At 38.0% G+C, this 20,190-nt stretch overlaps 1 protein-coding gene across 1 annotated transcript; it reads left to right on the forward strand.

The window, feature by feature from the left end:
• The first annotated feature begins 4,136 nt into the window (after nucleotides 1-4,136).
• Nucleotides 4,137-16,064, forward strand: LOC127654934 (sterol 26-hydroxylase, mitochondrial-like). Its single transcript, XM_052142504.1, has 9 exons — nucleotides 4,137-4,407; nucleotides 6,414-6,604; nucleotides 8,381-8,580; nucleotides 11,695-11,892; nucleotides 12,030-12,193; nucleotides 14,626-14,792; nucleotides 15,126-15,207; nucleotides 15,300-15,500; nucleotides 15,632-16,064. Exons 1-9 carry the CDS (start codon nucleotides 4,174-4,176, stop codon nucleotides 15,764-15,766), a joined length of 1,572 nt encoding a protein of 523 aa, XP_051998464.1. The 5' UTR covers nucleotides 4,137-4,173; the 3' UTR covers nucleotides 15,767-16,064.
• The last annotated feature ends 4,126 nt before the right edge of the window (nucleotides 16,065-20,190 follow it).

Below are 20,190 nucleotides of genomic sequence, written 5' to 3' on the forward strand. Positions count from 1 at the left end.
ATTGTGTTTATAAATGTATAAATAAATTATAAATGAATGACTGGAAAAGTCAAAAGTTCTCGGTTCCTTTCTGAGAACTAATGTTGCACTAAAGGAGGTAGAGTTGAAGTTGACTGCTCATGTTGCTTGCCACTGAAGCACCTTAACAGTTGATAATTTAGGAAGCATTGTGGAAGACATTTCCAAGAAAGGTATCAGTTTACACAGAACGAAATGCACAGCTCTAATTAATTTGGTCATAGGACATGAAGACCTTCTGGAGGATATAGAAAGTGGACCATACTCTCTTATTGTTGATGAGAGCACTAATGTCACAACCAGAAAACAACTAGTCATCAGATATTACAGAAAGAAGCGCTCACAAATCAATAGCACCTTTGCAGGAGTGATACATATAGTTGCTGGTGATTCACTGACCATAGCAAATGCTTTGTTCAAATTCCGGGATGACAACAAATTGTCCATACTGAACTGCATCGGCCTTGCAACGGATGGCTGTACCACAATGTGTGGGCAACATAACTCAGTGCTACAGAAATTCTGTGACCGCAATCCTCATATTGTCTACATTAAGTGGGTGTGCCATTCTCTTCAGCTCTGTGCATCAAAAGCTGTCAGTGTCTTGCCCAGAAATGTAGAGAACATGGTTTCCCAGACCTACAGCTGGTTTTCAAATGCCACCCAGCGTCTACAAAAAAATTCTGAACTGTACAAAACCATAAATATAGGTGAAAGCCCTCTGAAGAGTCTGCAGCTGTCAGATACTAGGTGGCTCTCTATTAGCGAGTGTGTCAACCCTATCCTTTCACGTTATGAGGAGCTTAAGTTGCATTTCCAGCTGACAAAATATAGTGAGAGGAGCTATGCTGCAGAATTACTGTACCAAATGTACAGCGACAATATTAACCTGATCTACCTGAAATTCCTCCAACCAATTGTGTCAGAGTTAAACAGAATTACTAAAAATCTTTCAACTTGGCAAACCCAATCCTGCAAAACTTCTCACAGAACTTGTAAGGTTTTACCAGTCCCTTCTTGAGTGTATAGGGTTGCAGAAGACATTCCAGAGCTGACAGGACATCAAGGAGTTTAACCTTTCTGATGAGAGTCTTTTGCCCATTGAAGCTGTAGACTTTGGGGTGCAGTTTCATCTGGCCTTGCATGAATAAAAGTAAATAATTGACCAAGCAGAACAGGACATGAAACGCAGGGGCAAGGACTACATGCTGGAGTTATCTAAGGAGATTAGTAAGAGACTTCCAGATAACATCAATCAATTAGAGGCTCTCAAATTCCTGTCACAGAAACATGTTCTGCCCTCAAGCAAGCCAAGGCTTGATGATCATCTCTTTTTCCACCTCTTCAAGGGAGATGTAGGAAAAGCAGAGCAACATTGGAGAGTAATTCACACTCTAGAATGGAACAATACAGAAGCCAACAAAACAGAGGACTTCTGGGTAGAAGTTGCTGCAAACACAGATACTGCAGGTGGTAAAAACTTTGAAGATCTCAGATATTTTGCATTGCAGCAATTGAATGTTAATTTCCCCAGATGTCACTGATTAAAACAAGCTACGAAACAGGCTAGAGCAGAAGTCTTTGCTAAATAGAATGAGGATCTGAGCTTACATGCAGAGAAGAAAAATCTGCTGCCATGAATTCAAACCATCACCACGGATGCTTTCTCAATTTACTACTGAAATCTATTCAGCACCACCTGAGGAGGAGGGGGAAAAGAAGACAAATGTATAAAAGAATACATCCCTAAGATGTAGATTGTTCTGTTCAAAGTTGTAATTGAAAGGAGGTGGCACAGTTAGGCCTCATAAAATGTAACAAGAAATTTTCTGAAGTGTTATGAAAAACGAGAAGACAAAAAAGAACAAAAATAAAGGAAAAATGTTCAAGTTCATCCAGAAAGCATATAGTTAATATCCTTGGTAATAGCTAGTTTTTGTTAATTGAGTTTGCCAGTGTAGATTAATTTCATATTGACACTTGTGTTTTGACAGAAGCAGCAGAGAGAAGAGAAGAGAAGAGAAAAAAGTAAGTACGCGTCACATATGCTGTAGATACAAGTATTTGTAATGGTCTTGACGAGGGTTTAGAAAATATTAAAGAGAACATGTTCTTGTTTTTCCTTAATTGTATAAAGGTTGTGTAAAAGAAGAATTGTGAAAGGTAAGAGAATAGTCAAAAACTCTGGCTTAGAGAAATCCAAATGGATGCTATGTCAGTTGAACGCATGACAGTGTTATTCATATTTATGACATTTTTAAATAATTTATCATGCAAAGTGCTTCAAAGATTGTAAAATTAAAATCAGATTGATTTTCTGAAACATATATGGACAAATTACCTAATTATTACATAATTACTACATTTAATTAGGGCATACTACATTTTAGCCTAGCTGAAACCATTCAAATAGGATTTAAAATAAATAAAAAGCAAAGGTAAACATTTCTTTTAAGTTTTTGTGGGAATACAGAAGTTGTCTCTGATTGGACGGGGAAAAAATTGGGCTACTTTTCCTTTTGGGAGGATTTTGAATTATTATCGAGCTGGAAATTGTTCTTAGATCTGGCAACCCTGCGCTCAGGAGTTTGCGGTTAAGGCTGAGCGATGCGCAGAGCATGCGCTAGTAGCGCACACACAGAGCTTAGTGCTGCTCAGGTTCAAGGACACTTCATGCTCTATAAAACAGACCCGGTTGGCTTTATCAAAATATTGATAAGATAAAGGGTTGAAGACCTGATAAGAGAACAGACCTTTATATAATGCAAACTGAACCACAAAGGATTGATTAACATATGAGGTGACTGGATCATGCTTTTATTTTGATTTTTGATTATGAAAAATAAAATCCAGCTCAAGGAAAAAAAGTTTTCTGTTATTGTTATGAGTTTGGTGTCTATAGATGACATCATGCACTAATTATCTGTCCAAAGTCCAGGAATGTCCAGTGATATTTTTCCTGAGATTAATTTGAAAATTGTTTTTTGTGCATTGAATCATGTCAAATTATGGCTTAAGTTGGACATAATATGTATTCAGCTCAGACAGAAATCAATATTTTTGAACATAATGTAAATATAATTTACAGTGGTTTTGGACACTTTACCTCACTTGAAAATGTTTGAATTTCTATTTTGAATTGAAAGGCTATTTCACCCAAAATGTTTAATTCTCTCATCATTTACTCACTTTCATGCATTCCAGGTGTGTATGACTTTCTTTCTTCTGCTAAACACAAACAAAGAATTTCAAGGCAAGTGAATGGTGGCCAGAACTTTGAAAGTCCAAAAAAGCATATTACGGCAGCATAAAAGTAAATCATATGATTCCAGTAGTTTAATATATGTATGCTGAAGTGATACAATCACTTTGGGTGAGATACAAATCAATATTTAAATCTTTTTTTATAATAAAATAGATTTATGGGAATAAATGACTTAATAATGTATTAATAATGTATCTGTTTCTTTCCCAAACTTAGCATATCGCTTCTGAAGATATAGATTAAAACACTGGAGTCATATGGATTACTTTTTTGCTGCCTTTATGTGATTCTTGGAGCTTGAATGGTCTGGTCACCATTCACTTGCATTATATGGACATACCGAGCTGAAATCTTGTACTAAAAATCTTTGTTTGTGTTCAACAGAAGAAAGAAAGTCATAGACATCTGGGATGCTATGAGGGTGAGTAAATAAACAGATTAATTTTGGGTAAACTACCCCTTTAACAGAATGTTAAACCAAGTGGCATCTGCAAATAAATTATTTCTTGGAACCACTGGAAAAAACAACATTCCACACTTTTTTTTTGGATGAGAGCCATTGTAAACAGTGTATTTGTTCAGCACACTCTTTGAACTGGAAGAGAGGTGAATGCAATATATTCTTATGCTGCAAGACTTAGCACAAAGCAACAGTTTTTTCTCCTAGAAGTTGGAAATATGCATGAAATTCTTACTGCTGTTAACAGAAATCATTACCATACCTACTATATGTGCACAATAATTATGTTTTACTTTAAAACACACCCACACACAAGATTACATGACTAGAGAGAGTGAAGGGTTAACTGCAGAGGATGTTGCTCCACCTTCCACTCCCTCCCATATGAAACAGGATCGCTGGTTCCCACATTATTGTCTCTGCCTCCACGATGGCTGTTCGTCTAGCAGTGAGCTCTGCAGAAAGAATTGGATTTGCTTTCCTGCGGCCCACTACAGTGGCTGTGGACCTCCGGAGAGGGGCAGTGGGTAATGCTGCTGCTGTCCCTGTCCAGGACAGTCACAGGAAGCTCAAGACTGTGGCTGACCTCCCAGAGATCACAACCCTTACGACGTTGTACAGAATGTTCTTTAAAGGGTTCCTGAGTCGCATGCATGAGCTACAGGTACAGAGGTCAAATTCTACGAAATACCACAGCCAGTACATTTATGTATAGTTAATTATTATGTGATGTTGCCTGTTTATCTACATGCTTGTTGAAACATGTTATTGCAGAACTAACTTTTACTCAGACAATCATTATCTTAGTCATTAAAGACATAGAATAGAAAATGTGCAAATATCTTCTATAATTGTTTAAATACTTAAGTGTATTTGCTGTGTGTTTTATCTGGTATTTATTTATCAGGGTTTCCAGTTAAATGGTCACAGAAAGACTTTCTTATCAGGCAATTCTAAAACTAAGAAATCCAGGCCTGAACTAGTCAATATATATGTGCTGTATATACTATATATATATATGTATACACTCACCTAAAGGATTATTAGGAACACCATACTAATACTGTGTCTGACCCCCTTTCGCCTTCAGAACTGCCTTAATTCTACGTGGCATTGATTCAACAAGGTGCTGAAAGCATTCTTTAGAAATGTTGGCCCATATTGATAGGATAGCATCTTGCAGTTGATGGAGATTTGTGGGATGCACATCCAGGGCACAAAGCTCCCGTTCCACCACATCCCAAAGATGCTCTATTGGGTTGAGATCTGGTCACTGTGGGGGCCATTTTAGTACAGTGAACTCATTGTCATGTTCAAGAAACCAATTTGAAATGATTCGAGCTTTGTGACATGGTGCATTATCCTGCCGGAAGTAGCCATCAGAGGATGGGTACATGGTGGCCATAAAGGGATGGACATGGTCAGAAACAATGCTCAGGTAGGCCGTGGCATTTAAACGATGCCCAATTGGCACTAAGGGGCCTAAAGTGTGCCAAGAAAACATCCCCCACACCATTACACCACCACCACCAGCCTGCACAGTGGTAACAAGGCATGATGGATCCATGTTCTCATTCTGTTTACGCCAAATTCTGACTCTACCATCTGAATGTCTCAACAGAAATCGAGACTCATCAGACCAGGCAACATTTTTCCAGTCTTCAACTGTCCAATTTTGGTGAGCTCTTGCAAATTGTAGCCTCTTTTTCCTATTTGTAGTGGAGATGAGTGGTACCCGGTGGGGTCTTCTGCTGTTGTAGCCCATCCGCCTCAAGGTTGTGCGTGTTGTGGCTTCACAAATGCTTTGCTGCATACCTCGGTTGTAACGAGTGGTTATTTCAGGCAAAATTGCTCTTCTATCAGCTTGAATCAGTCGGCCCATTCTCCTCTGACCTCTAGCATCAACAAGGCATTTTCGCCCACTGGACTGCCACATACTGGATGTTTTTCCCTTTTCACACCATTCTTTGTAAACCCTAGAAATGGTTGTGCATGAAAATCCCAGTAACTGAGCAGATTGTGAAATACTCAGACCGGCCCGTCTGGCACCAACAACCATGCCACACTCAAAATTGCTTAAATCACCTTTCTTTCCCATTCTGACATTCAGTTTGGAGTTCAGGAGATTGTCTTGACCAGGACCACACCCCTAAATGCATTGAAGCAACTGCCATGTGATTGGTTGATTAGATAATTGCATTAATGAGAAATTGAACAGGTGTTCCTAATAATCCTTTAGGTGAGTGTATATGTGTGTGTGTTTTCTAGTTACGCTCAGCTCTAAAATGTTTATTTACTTAAGAATAGCCAATCTCTATAAGTTTTTTTTTTTTTTTTTTTAAATCCATGTCCTTTTTCAGGCCTCAAGAATAAAGGAAATAAACCTTAAAAAGTAATGGGAAATTTTTATAGTGAATTCATATTTTTCTAATTAAGCTGAGATGTAAAATATTTTATCAACAGACTTTGTCAATCTCTATTAAATAATAAAAATCTAATCAGGGAACAACTGGAAAGCTAATAAGGTGTTGGAACCCTTATATATTGATCCAAAGTAATTTGCAGATTTGAAAATTTTAAATGCCATTATCTCTGAATCAACAAGTGTTTTTTTCTTAACATACTTTTTTTTTTTTTTTTGTGGTTCACTTTTGTCTGTCATCTCCCCAGATATATGAAAAGCAGATTTATGGCCCCTTGTACAGAATGAACGCTGGAAACTTTCACTCCATTTCACTATGCAGTGTGGATCTAGTTGAGGAGCTCCTCAGAAAAGATGAGAAGTTTCCTTCCAGAGGAGACATGTCTCTGTGGACAGACTACCGTGACATGAAAGGCATCGGCTATGGCCCTTTCACAGAGTAAAAACACAACAGTTCTGTAACAGTATTGTGACATAAAGATGTTTGAACATACTTATAAATTATGTAATGCTAGTCATGCCTGAAGAATTAACCAGGACAAAGTGCACAAGAGTAGTAAAAACGTGGTAGTTTTTATGATGTTATGGAATCTAATTAAAGGGATAGTTCACCCAAAACTTTAAATTCTACCATCGTTTACTCACCCTCATGCTGTTCCAAACTTGTATGACTTTCTTTTGTGTAACACAAAAGGACATTTTAGGCAGAGATTTAGCCTCAGTCACGATTCACTTAAATTGCATTTTTTTTTTCTTCATATATACAATTGGGTGAACTATCCCTTTAACCAGCGGAGGGATGTGCATTTAAAGTCTAGGCCTTCAGTGTGATTCATGCCATTAAGAAAACACAGTTTCACAATGAATAAGACATCCTATGCTTTTGGGCATCATACATTATATCGCAGCTAACTAGTAATACCAATTGACATTTTAAAAAACACGTCCACGCATGAAAGCCAGAACTTGAAATTACACTTTATGCTCAAGCAAGCCTAATTTTAACTGCAGACTGTTTTGTGAAATGAACGTCTCCCAAACAGACATTCAAAAATCATAATTTTTCATATGAATCTACCAAGGAGGTCTATAATACCTGGAAAAATCTATCTAATAAAATTTGTGATTTAAATGTTGCTTGCAATAAATTTCATTTCGTCATGGTACATGTTTATGCTGTGTTCCATTCAAGTTGGATGTGCGATATTCCTACTTGATATCTCAGATGCATTCCATTCCCCGGTATTCTGAACTGCAACGCTCCTGTTAGTTTAGCAGTAGTTTGACTCCCATTAGAGATGTCTCCTAGCAACCCAACTGATAAAAAATGCTGCAGCACTAGTATTTGTGCTTCAGGTGTACGATTATCAAAAGAGATTATAATTATTTATACACCTGGGCGTTTGTTAAACAAACTTTAATATAATATAATGTGGAAACGAACTCATTTATTGATATTAATTAATAAAGTGAATGCTTATCACTTACTTTGTATATCTCCCTGAGTGTCGATATGTTTTTGACATAATGCCCCTGCACCTCGGCAGTTGAGAATTTCTGCACAAGCCTACAAGTAATTCTGACTTCCAAGATGCATTTAATTGCACTTTTCCTAGTAGGAAGTTGTAAAAATCCGACTTCCTCGACTTGTCAGTAAAATCTCACGCACTTTGCTTTCAAATTACGTCACTTAAAGCGTGATTGCGCCACTCAAGGCCAGCTAGAAGGCCTCGACTGGGAAATATCCTAAAGATCGCACCTACCAAGAGCAAATAAATCAATTTGATTGGCTGATGAGTCTGACAATCTGACTTTAGTTGCTCATTCATTTGCACTGATGAGGGATTCTGAAGAAATTCTGAAGGCCTGACGAGGTGGAGCTCAGACTCATGCGCTGCTTCGTCGTTGGTCATGCGATTTGTGAAACCGTTGTCACACTTTGCTTGTAAGAATCAAGGAATAAATTCTGACTGGATAAACTTTTGTTTGTATTGTAATTAAGAGTGGAAAGCGATTAAAAATACATAAGCAAAAAGGTGATTGAGAATGAAAGGATGAGAAATATTTATTTATTTGGCATGTTAGGCCAGCAGAGAAGGCTTTGCTGGCCCTGAGAATTCACCACAGCCTTTAAATGTATCGTGTTTGTATCAACTGCTATTTGCTTTGTTGCCTTTCTGAAATGAGTTTTTGATTACAATATTTTCTTTAACAGAGAAGGAGATAAATGGTACAAACTGCGGGCTGTGTTGAACAAACGCATGCTGCATCCCAGGGACTCTGCTCAGTATGGTGATGTAGTCAATGAGGTCGTCACAGATTTCATCAAAAGGATTTACTTTCTGCGTGAGATGAGTCCCACTGGTGATCTGGTCTCTAACTTGTCCAATGAGCTTTATCGCTTCTCTCTTGAAGGTATAGTCCTTCGTTAGAGTTTAAAATTAGATAAGATGACACAAGATTAGACAGAGCTTTATCAATACCCAAACATTTCATTCAGCACAATGGCATACAGTAATATGCCAACACAACATCATGAAGGACATGACAAATGCAACATAAAACACAATAAGACAGAATTATACCCCTTTTAACAAACTCAACAGTGCATATCACACCAGTGGAAGAATCCCTCTGTAGTTTCCAAGTGGGAGTGTGTACATAATGGTAGAAAGCTTCCATTTAGTCCCTGATTGCTGATAAAGTTAAATAATGAAGTATAGTCTTTACATTTATGCATTTGGCAGACTCATTTGTCCAAAGTGACTTAAAGTGAACCTATGACCTTGACCTAGTGCTTGAAGTTGATGTGCATTCTATTATATTCAATTTAATTTTCAGTTCAGGTTTCATTTCTATTTAATTTAATTGTTCCATTTGGTCTTTCAACTTCGTTTAGTATCTGATAGTTTTCAATCTATGACTGTTCGTTTTATTTAGTTTTTATTGTTTCAATTTAGATTTTCTGAATATTTAGTTTTTATTTTAACAATTAATTAACATATATGTAGCGAATCAGCTCTATATTCTTCCACCATTAGGAAGCGAATCAGCTCTATGAAATATTAATAATCAATCATAACTTGTTATAATTGATTATGAATATTTGGATCAGTTAATCGGGTTAACTTGATGTAGCTACATTAACATTACAACCAAATACTCGGTTCATCCCGTGAACACTCAATTTTGGTTATTAATTAATTAATTAATAGAAATGTACATTTCGGGGCAAGGGAAATGTCTTTCTTACTAAGTATTAAGAGCAAGTAGTCAAAATCTATGATTAGTGACTTTAGATATGAGCTTGAGACACAGACAACTTTACATGTGACATGAACAAGACTTTATTAACTAGACTAAACATTTAAACTACTCTAACATACATATACATACATTCATACAGTTTACCAAGGGAAAGAGGGCTGAAGCAGAATACAGGAAGGCAAGAAGTTATAGCATTGTTTGAAGTTCAGCAGATCAACAGCCTGAGCAAACCATCATATTAGTTCTGACACGCCCTTTTTAGAAAGGGGTTAAGGATACTTAATGTATCAAATAATGAGACTAAGTTTGATACTTGCATGTCCCATTTGAATTAAACTGTCCTGATGCAATTTGTTGAGGCTCCAGTTGATCTTTGATGATGTTGTCTTGATGAGAGAGAGAACCAGTGAGAGTCAGAGGATCTTGGTGAATGGGCAGTCGAGGCCATAGCCTGGCACACGCTTGGGAGACCTTGGGGCCTCCTAGTTTGGCATGATTCAGCGAGAGAGTGAGAGAGCACAAGGCTCAGAGAACCAGAAAGGCAGGAAGCCGGAGGAGCATAACAGAGCGAAGAGATAAGAGAGAGGAAAAGAGGATGAGAGGAAGTGGGCGCAGCAATTTTATACCCTCGGGAAACAGGTCCCACCTCTCATTGGCTCGACCAATGAGAAGGGTTTGGGTTCCAGGCGGGAATTTGGTTTATTGCTCTTTGTTGTAAAATTGCCCATTGCATGTGCAAGAAAGAAAATAGGAACTATACTTTTAATACTAATATGTTGTTGTTATCGACATATCATGTACACAGTCATTTCGATCTTCAAAATACCAAGTTATAGAGACCAAATATGCCACACATATGATTTTGGTTAACCATAGTATGCAAAGTCTGAAACATTAACCCATTAGTTTGCAAGAAAACATAGATCAAGCACATTTAAGGGAAAATGTGAGATGGCACATTAGATACATGTAAATATTTATCACATAGATATATAGAATATATATATAGGATTAACAGGGTTCATTTCTCTTTCTCAGTAAGAGAATGAAGGGAGGGTCAGCACTTCTCTGAACATTCCTTTGGAGGTCGTAAAGGCCTCCATTACTCTGGGCAGGAGAATGATTCCTTTGTTCCGATCACGGCTCATTTGCATGTTTCTGGCTGGGTTTATGACGGTAAGAGATTTTGGGCTGAATGACTCAAAAGATGGCAAAACATAACGTAATATCATTCTACTGAAGATCTTATATTCGAATTTAGCTCGGACAAATCGTAAGGTTTAATTTGATACCAAGAAAAGTATATTTAGTACACTTAGAAAGGGAATATACACTGAGGCTATTAAATATGAGGCCTCAGAGTTTAAAACACACACGAAACAGTTCTAACGAGTTTGATATACCTCAGAAATACACAACATACAGGGATTACACGTATTTCATTAGCAATATGCAGTTCTGTGTTTAACTGGAAAACACACACACACACACACATTTTTACGTTCAAAGTTTCCCCTTCCTGTCCACATGATAAGCACGTGGTGAGCATGCGGATGTCACATGCGGTTCTCTGTCAATAGTTCATTGTCTCTTTGTCAATACATTTATTGTGCTTGTGGAGGCTGGTTGGCGCTATTTCAGTAATTAGGGGGGTTTTTAACAGTAAGTTCTTGTTTGTTCGGGAATCTGTTAAGGCACTGATCCTCCGCCATACCTTACATATATGTATTATATTCAAAGTGACTTACAGTGGATTTAGGGTATACATTTAATCAGCTTGTTTGTTCCCTGGGAATTGAACCCATGATCTTGGCGTTGCTAGCACCATGCATTAACAGTTGAGCTACAGGAACCCTATTTAAATCTTTGTTGGTGTTATTACATCTAGTGGCATTTTCATGTTTAATGAAGGCAGGTTTGAAATGTTAGAATATAAAGTACAGTGTATCAAAAAACTAAAATTAAAATACATTTTTATTTTTGTTTGTTTTGGAGTCATGAAATGTATTTTATTTTCAGTTTTGTCCAATTATGCTGGTTTTAAAAAGAAAATTTCATTTAACAAAAACGTTAGTTATAATTAATGATAATAACACTGTTGCAAATCTGTTTAGGAAACACACATTTTCTCATGTGTCATTCACATTGAATATTTTGAATATGAATCAACTGGTGAAAATCTTACTCACAATAATGATTGTATGGTGTATTTAAATTTTATAAGTAATAAAGGTTTTTCCTCCTTTTCATTTTCTCATTCAGGAATCTCATCCATTCTGTTTGAAACACGCATTGGCTGCCTGGAGAAAGAGATTCCCACAGAGACACAAGATTTCATTGACTCTATTGCCAGAATGTTTACCTACAGCATGCCTGTGGTGTTGCTGCCAAAATGGACCCGAAATTACTTGCCATTTTGGCGATGGTACCTCAGTGGTTGGGAGGGCATTTTTAAGCTTGGTAAGCTTTTTGTGATGCTTCTGACAATCAACATCAGTTATCATAATCTTCAGAGTGTAAGAGATACAGGTACATGTTGCTATACAGTGTGATGTTTTATAATCTTTTATCGACTTAAGGATTATGATTTTGTTCAGCTTGCAAACTGATTGACATGAAGATGGCGGCCATTCAGAAGAGAGTGGATACAAATGAGGAGGTTGCAGGGGAGTACCTCACCTACCTGCTTTCCAATGTCAAGATGACCAATAAAGATATTTATGGAAGCATTTCTGAGCTGCTATTGGCTGGAGTGGACACAGTAAGGGTCATTTACTCTAGCTATGACCATTTGAAATGGTAAATTTGTAGGAATGCACTGATGTATCGGCCACCAATATTTATCGACCAATTATTGACCAAATTATAACCATCGGCCAATCGGTTTTAAGGATGAAACAAGCCAATGGTTCATTTATAATAATTGTTCAGCACACTTTATATAAACACTTTTATTTATATAGAAAAGCCGGTTCTCGCCTCTTTACAGGCCAATTCCAAAAATTCCCTACACTATCATTATTTCTGGATTGTGCAGGGAATTTTTGGAATTGGCCTGTAAAGAGGCGAGAACCGGCTTTTCTATATAAATAATAGTTTAATATAAAACTTAAACAGAAGACACAAACACACATGACAGACATGTCCGTAAACTATCTCTCTCTCCCGCACAATCCTCCGCAGTCGGCCTTTATCCCTCTCGGAGGCTTGATTAGCCTGATAAGGGACCGGGTGTGTATAATCATGACCCGGCCCCGCCCTCCGCCCTGCCATAGTCCTCCCTCGTTCTCCCGGCATGACGTACAACCCCCACACTTTCCCTGGGGAGGGGCATGCCTTTTGCCCCGTCTGCCGGCAGGTCATCCCCATCTACCTGGTCGAGGGAGGGGACAAGGGGAGGGAAACAGATATAATTAAATAGGGGGGGTACTTCCTGTAACAGTGTAGTACCCCCCAAAAACACTGTAAAATTTAAATGAGAGGGAAAAGGCCAACGGCAGTGAGAGAGGAGAGAGAGATAAAAAAAAAAACAATTACTTGCCAGTTCTCCGATACCTCGTAGCTTGTTCCTCGGCCACTCCTCCACCCTCTAACGGATGACAGCCACGCCTCTCCGGGCGGATCGGTGGCAGATCTCCAGCCCCTGGCGGACGGAACTCCCCGCCGCGTTCTTGGGAAACAGAAGGGGTCTCCCCCGCCCCTGGCAGGGGTTCTCCCGCTCCAGGCAGTCGGCTGCGAGCCCCTCCCCACTCGCGGTCAGCGGTCTCAGACCCCGTCGCGTTTTAGCGGCTGGTAGGGGACTCCTCCGCCCCAGGCAGCGGCCCTGACCACTCCAGGTGGCCATGCTTCTCGTCCCCCGGCAGATGGCCATGGCTGCTCCGTTGGGGTGGACGGTAGTGGCGAGAACTGGCTTTTCAATATAAATAATAGTTTGAAGGACATGAAGGACATGTCCGTAAACTATCTCTCTCGCCCGCACAATCCTCCGCAGTCGGCCTTTATCCCTCTTGGAGGCTTGATTAGCCTGATAAGGGACTGGGTGTGTATAATCACGACCCGGCCCCGCCCTCCGCCCTGCCACATGGCCTTTTAAGTATCAAGTCAGGTCCAGAGCATGTCATATTGGATTTCTGAGAGTACAGAAACAGGAAATACATTCCTACTGTATAGAAACATCCTCTTGCAGAACAGGAAACAGCTTGCAACTGTGTCTTGTAATAACGAAGAGCACATTGCAGTAACTCACAGTCGGACCTGTGTGCTCACACAAAGACAGGACGCAAAACACTTTTTTTTTTTTTAATTAGGGTGCTAGTCCTAGTTAGGCTGTGTCCTTCCTAGACCAGTCCTTCTGTGATGTGGTTAACATTTCTGTGGAATTGGCCAAAATATGCATGATATGAATTTGTGATGTTCTATTATATTCAGTAGAAACATGTAAAATGTGAGTTATATTGTTTTGAACAGCAAAAACAGAAGTACATAAATGTTTCAGATGTAAAAAAAAAAAAATGACCTTTTTTTCCATCAATCATCATGTTATCACATTTAGTTATTTTTGTCCTTTTATCTTCTATTTATGTTTAATTTTGGCTGTTTTTAAAATTTTGGCCTGTCATATGTTTAGCAGATCCAATCCATATTCAATGGAAATTGTTTATTGTTAGAACATAAGCTTTTGTACCTCTTTGTACAGTTTTTAAACATAATTTCTGAGCAAAATCTGATGGCAAAATATCGGCATCTGTGTCAGTCAAAAGTTTTTGGTTAAAATCGGTATCAGCCAAACAATTTCAAAATTGTGCATCCCTATAACTTGCAATAAAAAGTGATATGATGTGTTATATATATCTCTTTAAATTTATAGGGAATGGGCAGGCTATGGAAATTCCGATAGACCAGTATTCTTCAACTACAAGTCCCCATATTGTTAGACTATGATTTTTCCTCTTTTACTTCTGCTGAAATAATTATTATTTCTGCTGACAGTCATTGAGGGGATTAAACATTGTATGTTTTGAAAGTTTGTACGCTGCAGTGAATTGTTTTAGCATGTTTTCAGTAACCTAATTGTATGAAAAAATTCAAAAGTTAAATGAGGCACCCTAGTGGTCCACCGCCCTATGGTTGAGAACCGCTGATGTAGTCGGTATACATGAATTGTTCCTACTATGTTTCCTCTTTATGTGCTAGACCTCCAACACTATGATGTGGACCCTATATCTTCTCTCGAGAGATCCAGAAGCTCAAGAAACTCTGTATCAGGATGTAAGCAGAATCTTACAGGGTGACAAAATCCCAACAGCACAGGAAGTGAACAGCATGCCTTACCTCAAAGCTGTCATCAAGGAAGCACTAAGGTAAAAATTTATAATTTTCCAACAAAGAATGTTTGTTAAAGAATTACCACACAAGTGTAGTATGTTTGCTCCAGTGCATGAAAACAAGCATATCAGCAGGTGGGATGGCTTGGCAGCCCAATAAAAGTATCGAAAATTATAGAATCAAACGTTGCATGTATGCCAAACCAACTGCAATCTGAAATAATGTACTGTATACCTTGAATGCAATGTCACATTGGATAAAAGCATCTGCCAAATGCATAAATATAAATGCAATTAAACAACCCAAATTGCAAATGGTGCCCAGCTAGGTATCCATTTAAATCTTTGCATGTGTAATTTTCCACACAGGATGTACCCTGTAGTCCCCATAAATTCCCGTATCATGGCAGAGAATGATGTGGTCATCGGTGGACATTTTTTCCCTAAAAAGGTGTTTTTTCCCCCTCATGATATTGGGACATGAAAAAAAGAATATCTAATTTAGAAATTGTTTCAGTATATAACTATATTTCTTTTGCGTAGACAACATTCACTCTTTGCCACTATGCAATCAGCTATGATGAGGAGGTCTTCTCAGAACCACGGAGGTTCAAACCTGAACGTTGGCTTCGAGATGGCAGAGCGAGACCTAACCCATTTGGGTCAATCCCATTTGGCTTTGGAGTAAGAGGCTGTGTTGGCCGTCGCATTGCTGAATTAGAGATGTATCTGGCTTTGGCAAGGGTAAGAGACAGACAGACAAAACATATAGATAGACAGACAAACAAAGTTATCAGTAGATAGATTGAATACAGTCTACTATTATATTATAGATATGGAAAATGCTGCTTGTTGACTGTCTCTTTTTATTTCAGATAATCAAGTTATTTGAAATCAGACCTGACCCAACTGTTGGCGAAATTCAAGCACTCAATCGCACAGTGCTTGTTGCAGACAGACAAGTTAATCTTCACTTTGTGGAAAGACAGAAAACATCTTCTCAACAATAGTGAAAGAAGACCACTAGTGCTCAAACATTACATGTAAATTTTGCTCATATGAAAATGATGGGCTGCAGTGAATCATGTGAATATGTCAAGCTCTTAACCTCTCTCTAAATGTGATTCTGTTGTGCTTTGGAATATGCAATATAAAAGACCTTTTACAACACTGTGAACAATTCTGTTTTCCAAATTTTGTATAGCTTTGCCATAAAATTGTTCTTTGTGCTTTGTATTTCATTATGCTGATATACATGAATGTATTTTATGAACTTGGGAAAAAAATCTAATAAACTTTTTAAGCAATTCAGAACCTCTGTGTTTTGTTTTTAAGCATTAGTGGAAGTAGAATGGAGGATATTTATATTATTGTGATATTGCTGTTGATAAAAAGAAAATTCTCTGAAGAGTCTCTCACATTTGGGCATTTATTAAGACAATGACTAGTTTGCATATTTTATAAGTTTAAAGGAATATTCTGGGTTCAATACAAGTTAAGCTCAATTAACAGCATTTGTGACATAATACTGATAACCACAAAACAATATTTAGACTCTCTTTTCCTTTTCTTAAAAAAAATCAAAAATCGAGGTTACAGTGATGCACTTACATTTACATTTATGCATTTTGGCAGATGCTTTTATCCAGTGCACTTATTACAGGGACAATCCCCCAGAGCAACCTGGGGCCGGTTGCATAAACATAGCCATTAACTTAAGACTGCATCTAACAATTAGTTTGACTAGCTAAAGACGCCATAGAAAGCCTGTTGCATAAAACAAGCTCACAGTTGTCTTTAGTAAGACAGTCTAATTTGCATTGCATTGTGGGGAAAATAAGACACTGAATAGCTTAAATAACATGGCCGACAGTGGACGCTCAATACATTTTTTATTCGCTGAGAATATTTGCTTATTAGAGGACTACAATGCTTCAAAATGTATTTTAATGAACACATTTAGTGATTTAACCCAAATAATTAAAAACACAACATTTTGTTACCATTTTTGAAGTCAAAGTCTTCAACCAAGTCTCAACTCAAGCCCCTTTCAACCCCCACTGGTTCAGCTGACAGTTATTTTCAATGGCAAAATGGAATGTAAACAAAAGTTAGCCTGAGGTGTGCTGTCTTACATTTTGGTCTTTAATTAGACTGGATTTAAGTGCCTTGCTCAAGGACACAATGGTGGCGGCTTTGGGGATCGAAACCTATAACCTTCTGCTTAACAGTTATGTGCTTTAGCCACTACACTACACCACCACTTCCACTTACAATGGAAGTGAATGGGGCCAATTTTTGGAAGGTTTGAAGGCAGAAATGTGAAGCTTATAATTATATAAAAAGCACATACATTCATTCTTCTGTTAAGACTCATGTATTATTTGAGCTGTAAAGTTGTTTTAGGGTTTGTTGACATTACATCATCATGGCAACAAAGTTGTACATTTGGCTATAACTTTACACAGAAAAGGTTAGTGAGTGATTTTTTCACACTAAAATCATGTTAACACACATATTGTTTATGTCTTGTGGCTATACTTTTGAAACAGTGTGTAATTTTAACGTTTACAGATTGGCCCCATTCACTTCCATTTTAAGTGCCTCACTGGAACCCAGATTTGTGATTTTTAAAGAAAAGGAGGAATGAGTCAAAATAAATTTTTGAGGTGATAAATATTATGCCACAAATGCTGTCAATTGAGCTTATCTTGTTTTGAACCCAGAATATTACTTCATGTGGGTCCTTTATTTTTTGTGTATTTTCAAAGCACAAGGTTCCATTTAAATAACAGCAAAGGAAAAATAGGTCACGCTTTATTTTACAGTGTCTGTTACCCGGTCCCATATTACATTTTACTATTATTAAATAATATGATAATTATCAGGGTTACAATAAATGTAATGGGATTATGATTTTAAATACAAAATAAAAGTAACTGTATTCGACTACAGTTACAATTTAAATTATTGGTAATTAAAATACAGTTAAATTAAAAAAGTATTTTGATTACTGAAGAGATTACTTTGCATTTTATTGTCATTTGTTTCATTTAATATTTAGTCCTTTCAAGATGGAATAATTTATACATATAAATTATATGATCCAAAGTGGATTTGAACAGCGGTGAAACATGATGTGTTACATTCATACGAGCAGTCTGGAGCAGAAAAAATAGAAAAAACCTTGTGTAAATTGTCAGCTTTATGCTAAGCTAAAATGCTATTTCTAGCCATTTTACCTGCACATGCTACCAGGCATCATTTATTTTTTCAAGAAAATTCAAATTGGATCATAACTTCTTTTTTTCTAGAAAGACCTTTGATCTTAGGGCAAAAATCATATTCTTGATAATAATTTTTGTTTTGTTTTCCTGTAAAAATATATAAAAAATGCTTAAAACAAGATCAATTTGATTGATCTTGTTTTAGAAACAACACTGCATAAGATATTTAAGTTTTTAAGAGAATGTATTTTTAACATGTGTATTTTGTCTTACTGTACCGGTAGAGTTTTTATAGTCAAAGCAAGTGAAAAATCTAATCAGTGCTGAAAAAGTAATCCAAAGTATTTATTTAACGGAATACGTTACAAATTAGATTTTACAGCATGTATTCTGTAATTTGTAGTAGAATACATTTCAAAAGTAACCCTCCCAACCAGGGCCGGCCCGACCCAATAAACAAACTAAACATTTGTTTAGGGCCCCGTGATTGGTTCGGGGCCCCACCCACCACCCCCATTTATTTTATTTTTTGCCCATTAATTACTCTGTAGGGCCCCATACACTATTTATGTTTAGGGCCCCCAAAACCCTAGGTCCGGCCCTGCTCCCAACCCTGGTAATAACAATAACAATATAAAAGCAGCTCTACAAAATATATGCACAGTAAATACATGTAGTTAATTAGTATTACTCAGCAAATACCTATATAAATACACAGTAACAAGAACACTTTAAAATGATTTAGCGAAAAATGTTTAGCCTATTTCACCTGCACAGTAGTAGCCTACCTACTCAACTTGGAGCTCCCTGACAATCGCATAATGGTGTCGTGTTCTCTTTTGCCAGTAGAGGACCACTGATCTATATAGATTAGTGTAGAGGACGCAGTCGCGTAAAAGCCTCCCGTTAAATCAACGTGCCAAGTCACGAAGAAGAGGAATAAACATTTCGTTGGACCGCCTTTAGTTTTGATTGCGGTGCGCATTCGTCGTAGCGTTGTCACAACATTTATTTCCGTCCAGAGTTTTTATTTTTTTACCGAGATCTTGCATTGATGACAGCAGAGTCGAACCACTCCGTAAAGTCTTCTCCAGTCTTCTCCAAAGACTTTCAATGGGGTTAATGTCAGGACTCGGTGGTGGACAATTCATATGTGTAAATGATTACTCATGCTCCCTGAACCACTCTTTCACATTTTGAGCTCAATGAATCGTGGCATTGTCCTCCTGGAATACGAACGTGCCATCAGGGAAAAAAAAAACATTGATGGGATAATCTGGTCCCTCAGGTTGCTGACTTCATTTTAATGCAGCATAACGCTACTGAGCCTAGATCTGACCAATTGAAGAAAACCCAGATCATAACACTGCCCCCAGAGGCTTTTACAGTGGGCACTATACATGATGGGTGCATCACCTCATGTGCTTCCCCTCTTACCCTGACGCACCCATCAAATTGGAATAGGGCAAATCTAGACTCATCAGACCATTTACAATGTGACTTCAAGCATTTTTTTATATAAAATTTGTATCCCCTATTTTTCCAATTTGGAATACCCAATTCCCACTACTTAGTAGGTCATCGTGGTGGCGTGGTAACTCACCTCAATCTGTGTGGTGAAGGACAATTTTCAGTTGCCTCCACTTCTGAGACCGTCAATATGCGCATCTTATTACGCGGCTCATTGTGCATGACACCGTGGAGACTCCCAGCATGTGGAGGTTCGTGCTACTTTTAGCGATCCACCCACGACTTGCCACTCGCCCCATCGAGAGAGAGAACCACTAATCAAGACCACCAAGAGGTTGCCCCATATGATTCTACCCTCCCTAGCAACCGGGCCAGTTTGGTTGCTTAGGAAACCTGGCTGGAGTCACTCGGCACACCCTGGATTAGAACTCATGACTCCAGGGGTGGTAGTCAGAGTCAATACTTGTTGAGCTACCCAGGCCCCCACCAAGCTTTTGATGATCTCTGACCACGATCATTTAAGATTTTTTCCTGACCTCATTTCTTCAGGGAAGCTGATGGTTCACCACTATCCCTCCAGGTTTTAATAATGCATTGGACAGTTCTTAACCCAATTCCAGTTATTTCAGCAATCTCCTTAGTTGTTTTCTTTCCTTGATGCCGGCCAATAATTTGCCCTTTCTGAAACACATTCACTTCTTTTCCGCGACAATGGGATACATCTTCCCATATAGTTG

The sequence above is a fragment of the Xyrauchen texanus genome, chromosome 14 (genome assembly GCF_025860055.1).
Source record: "Xyrauchen texanus isolate HMW12.3.18 chromosome 14, RBS_HiC_50CHRs, whole genome shotgun sequence".
Lineage (NCBI taxonomy): Eukaryota > Metazoa > Chordata > Actinopteri > Cypriniformes > Catostomidae > Xyrauchen > Xyrauchen texanus.

Bases quoted from the DNA above. Each gene is read 5' to 3' on its own strand.
- LOC127654934 (XM_052142504.1), top strand. From the start codon at position 4,174: ATGGCTGTTCGTCTAGCAGTGAGCTCTGCAGAAAGAATTGGATTTGCT. The intron at 11,893-12,029 runs GTAAGCTTTTTG...GATTTTGTTCAG, and splicing joins GGAGGGCATTTTTAAGCTTG to CTTGCAAACTGATTGACATG. The intron at 12,194-14,625 runs GTAAGGGTCATT...TTTATGTGCTAG, and splicing joins TATTGGCTGGAGTGGACACA to ACCTCCAACACTATGATGTG.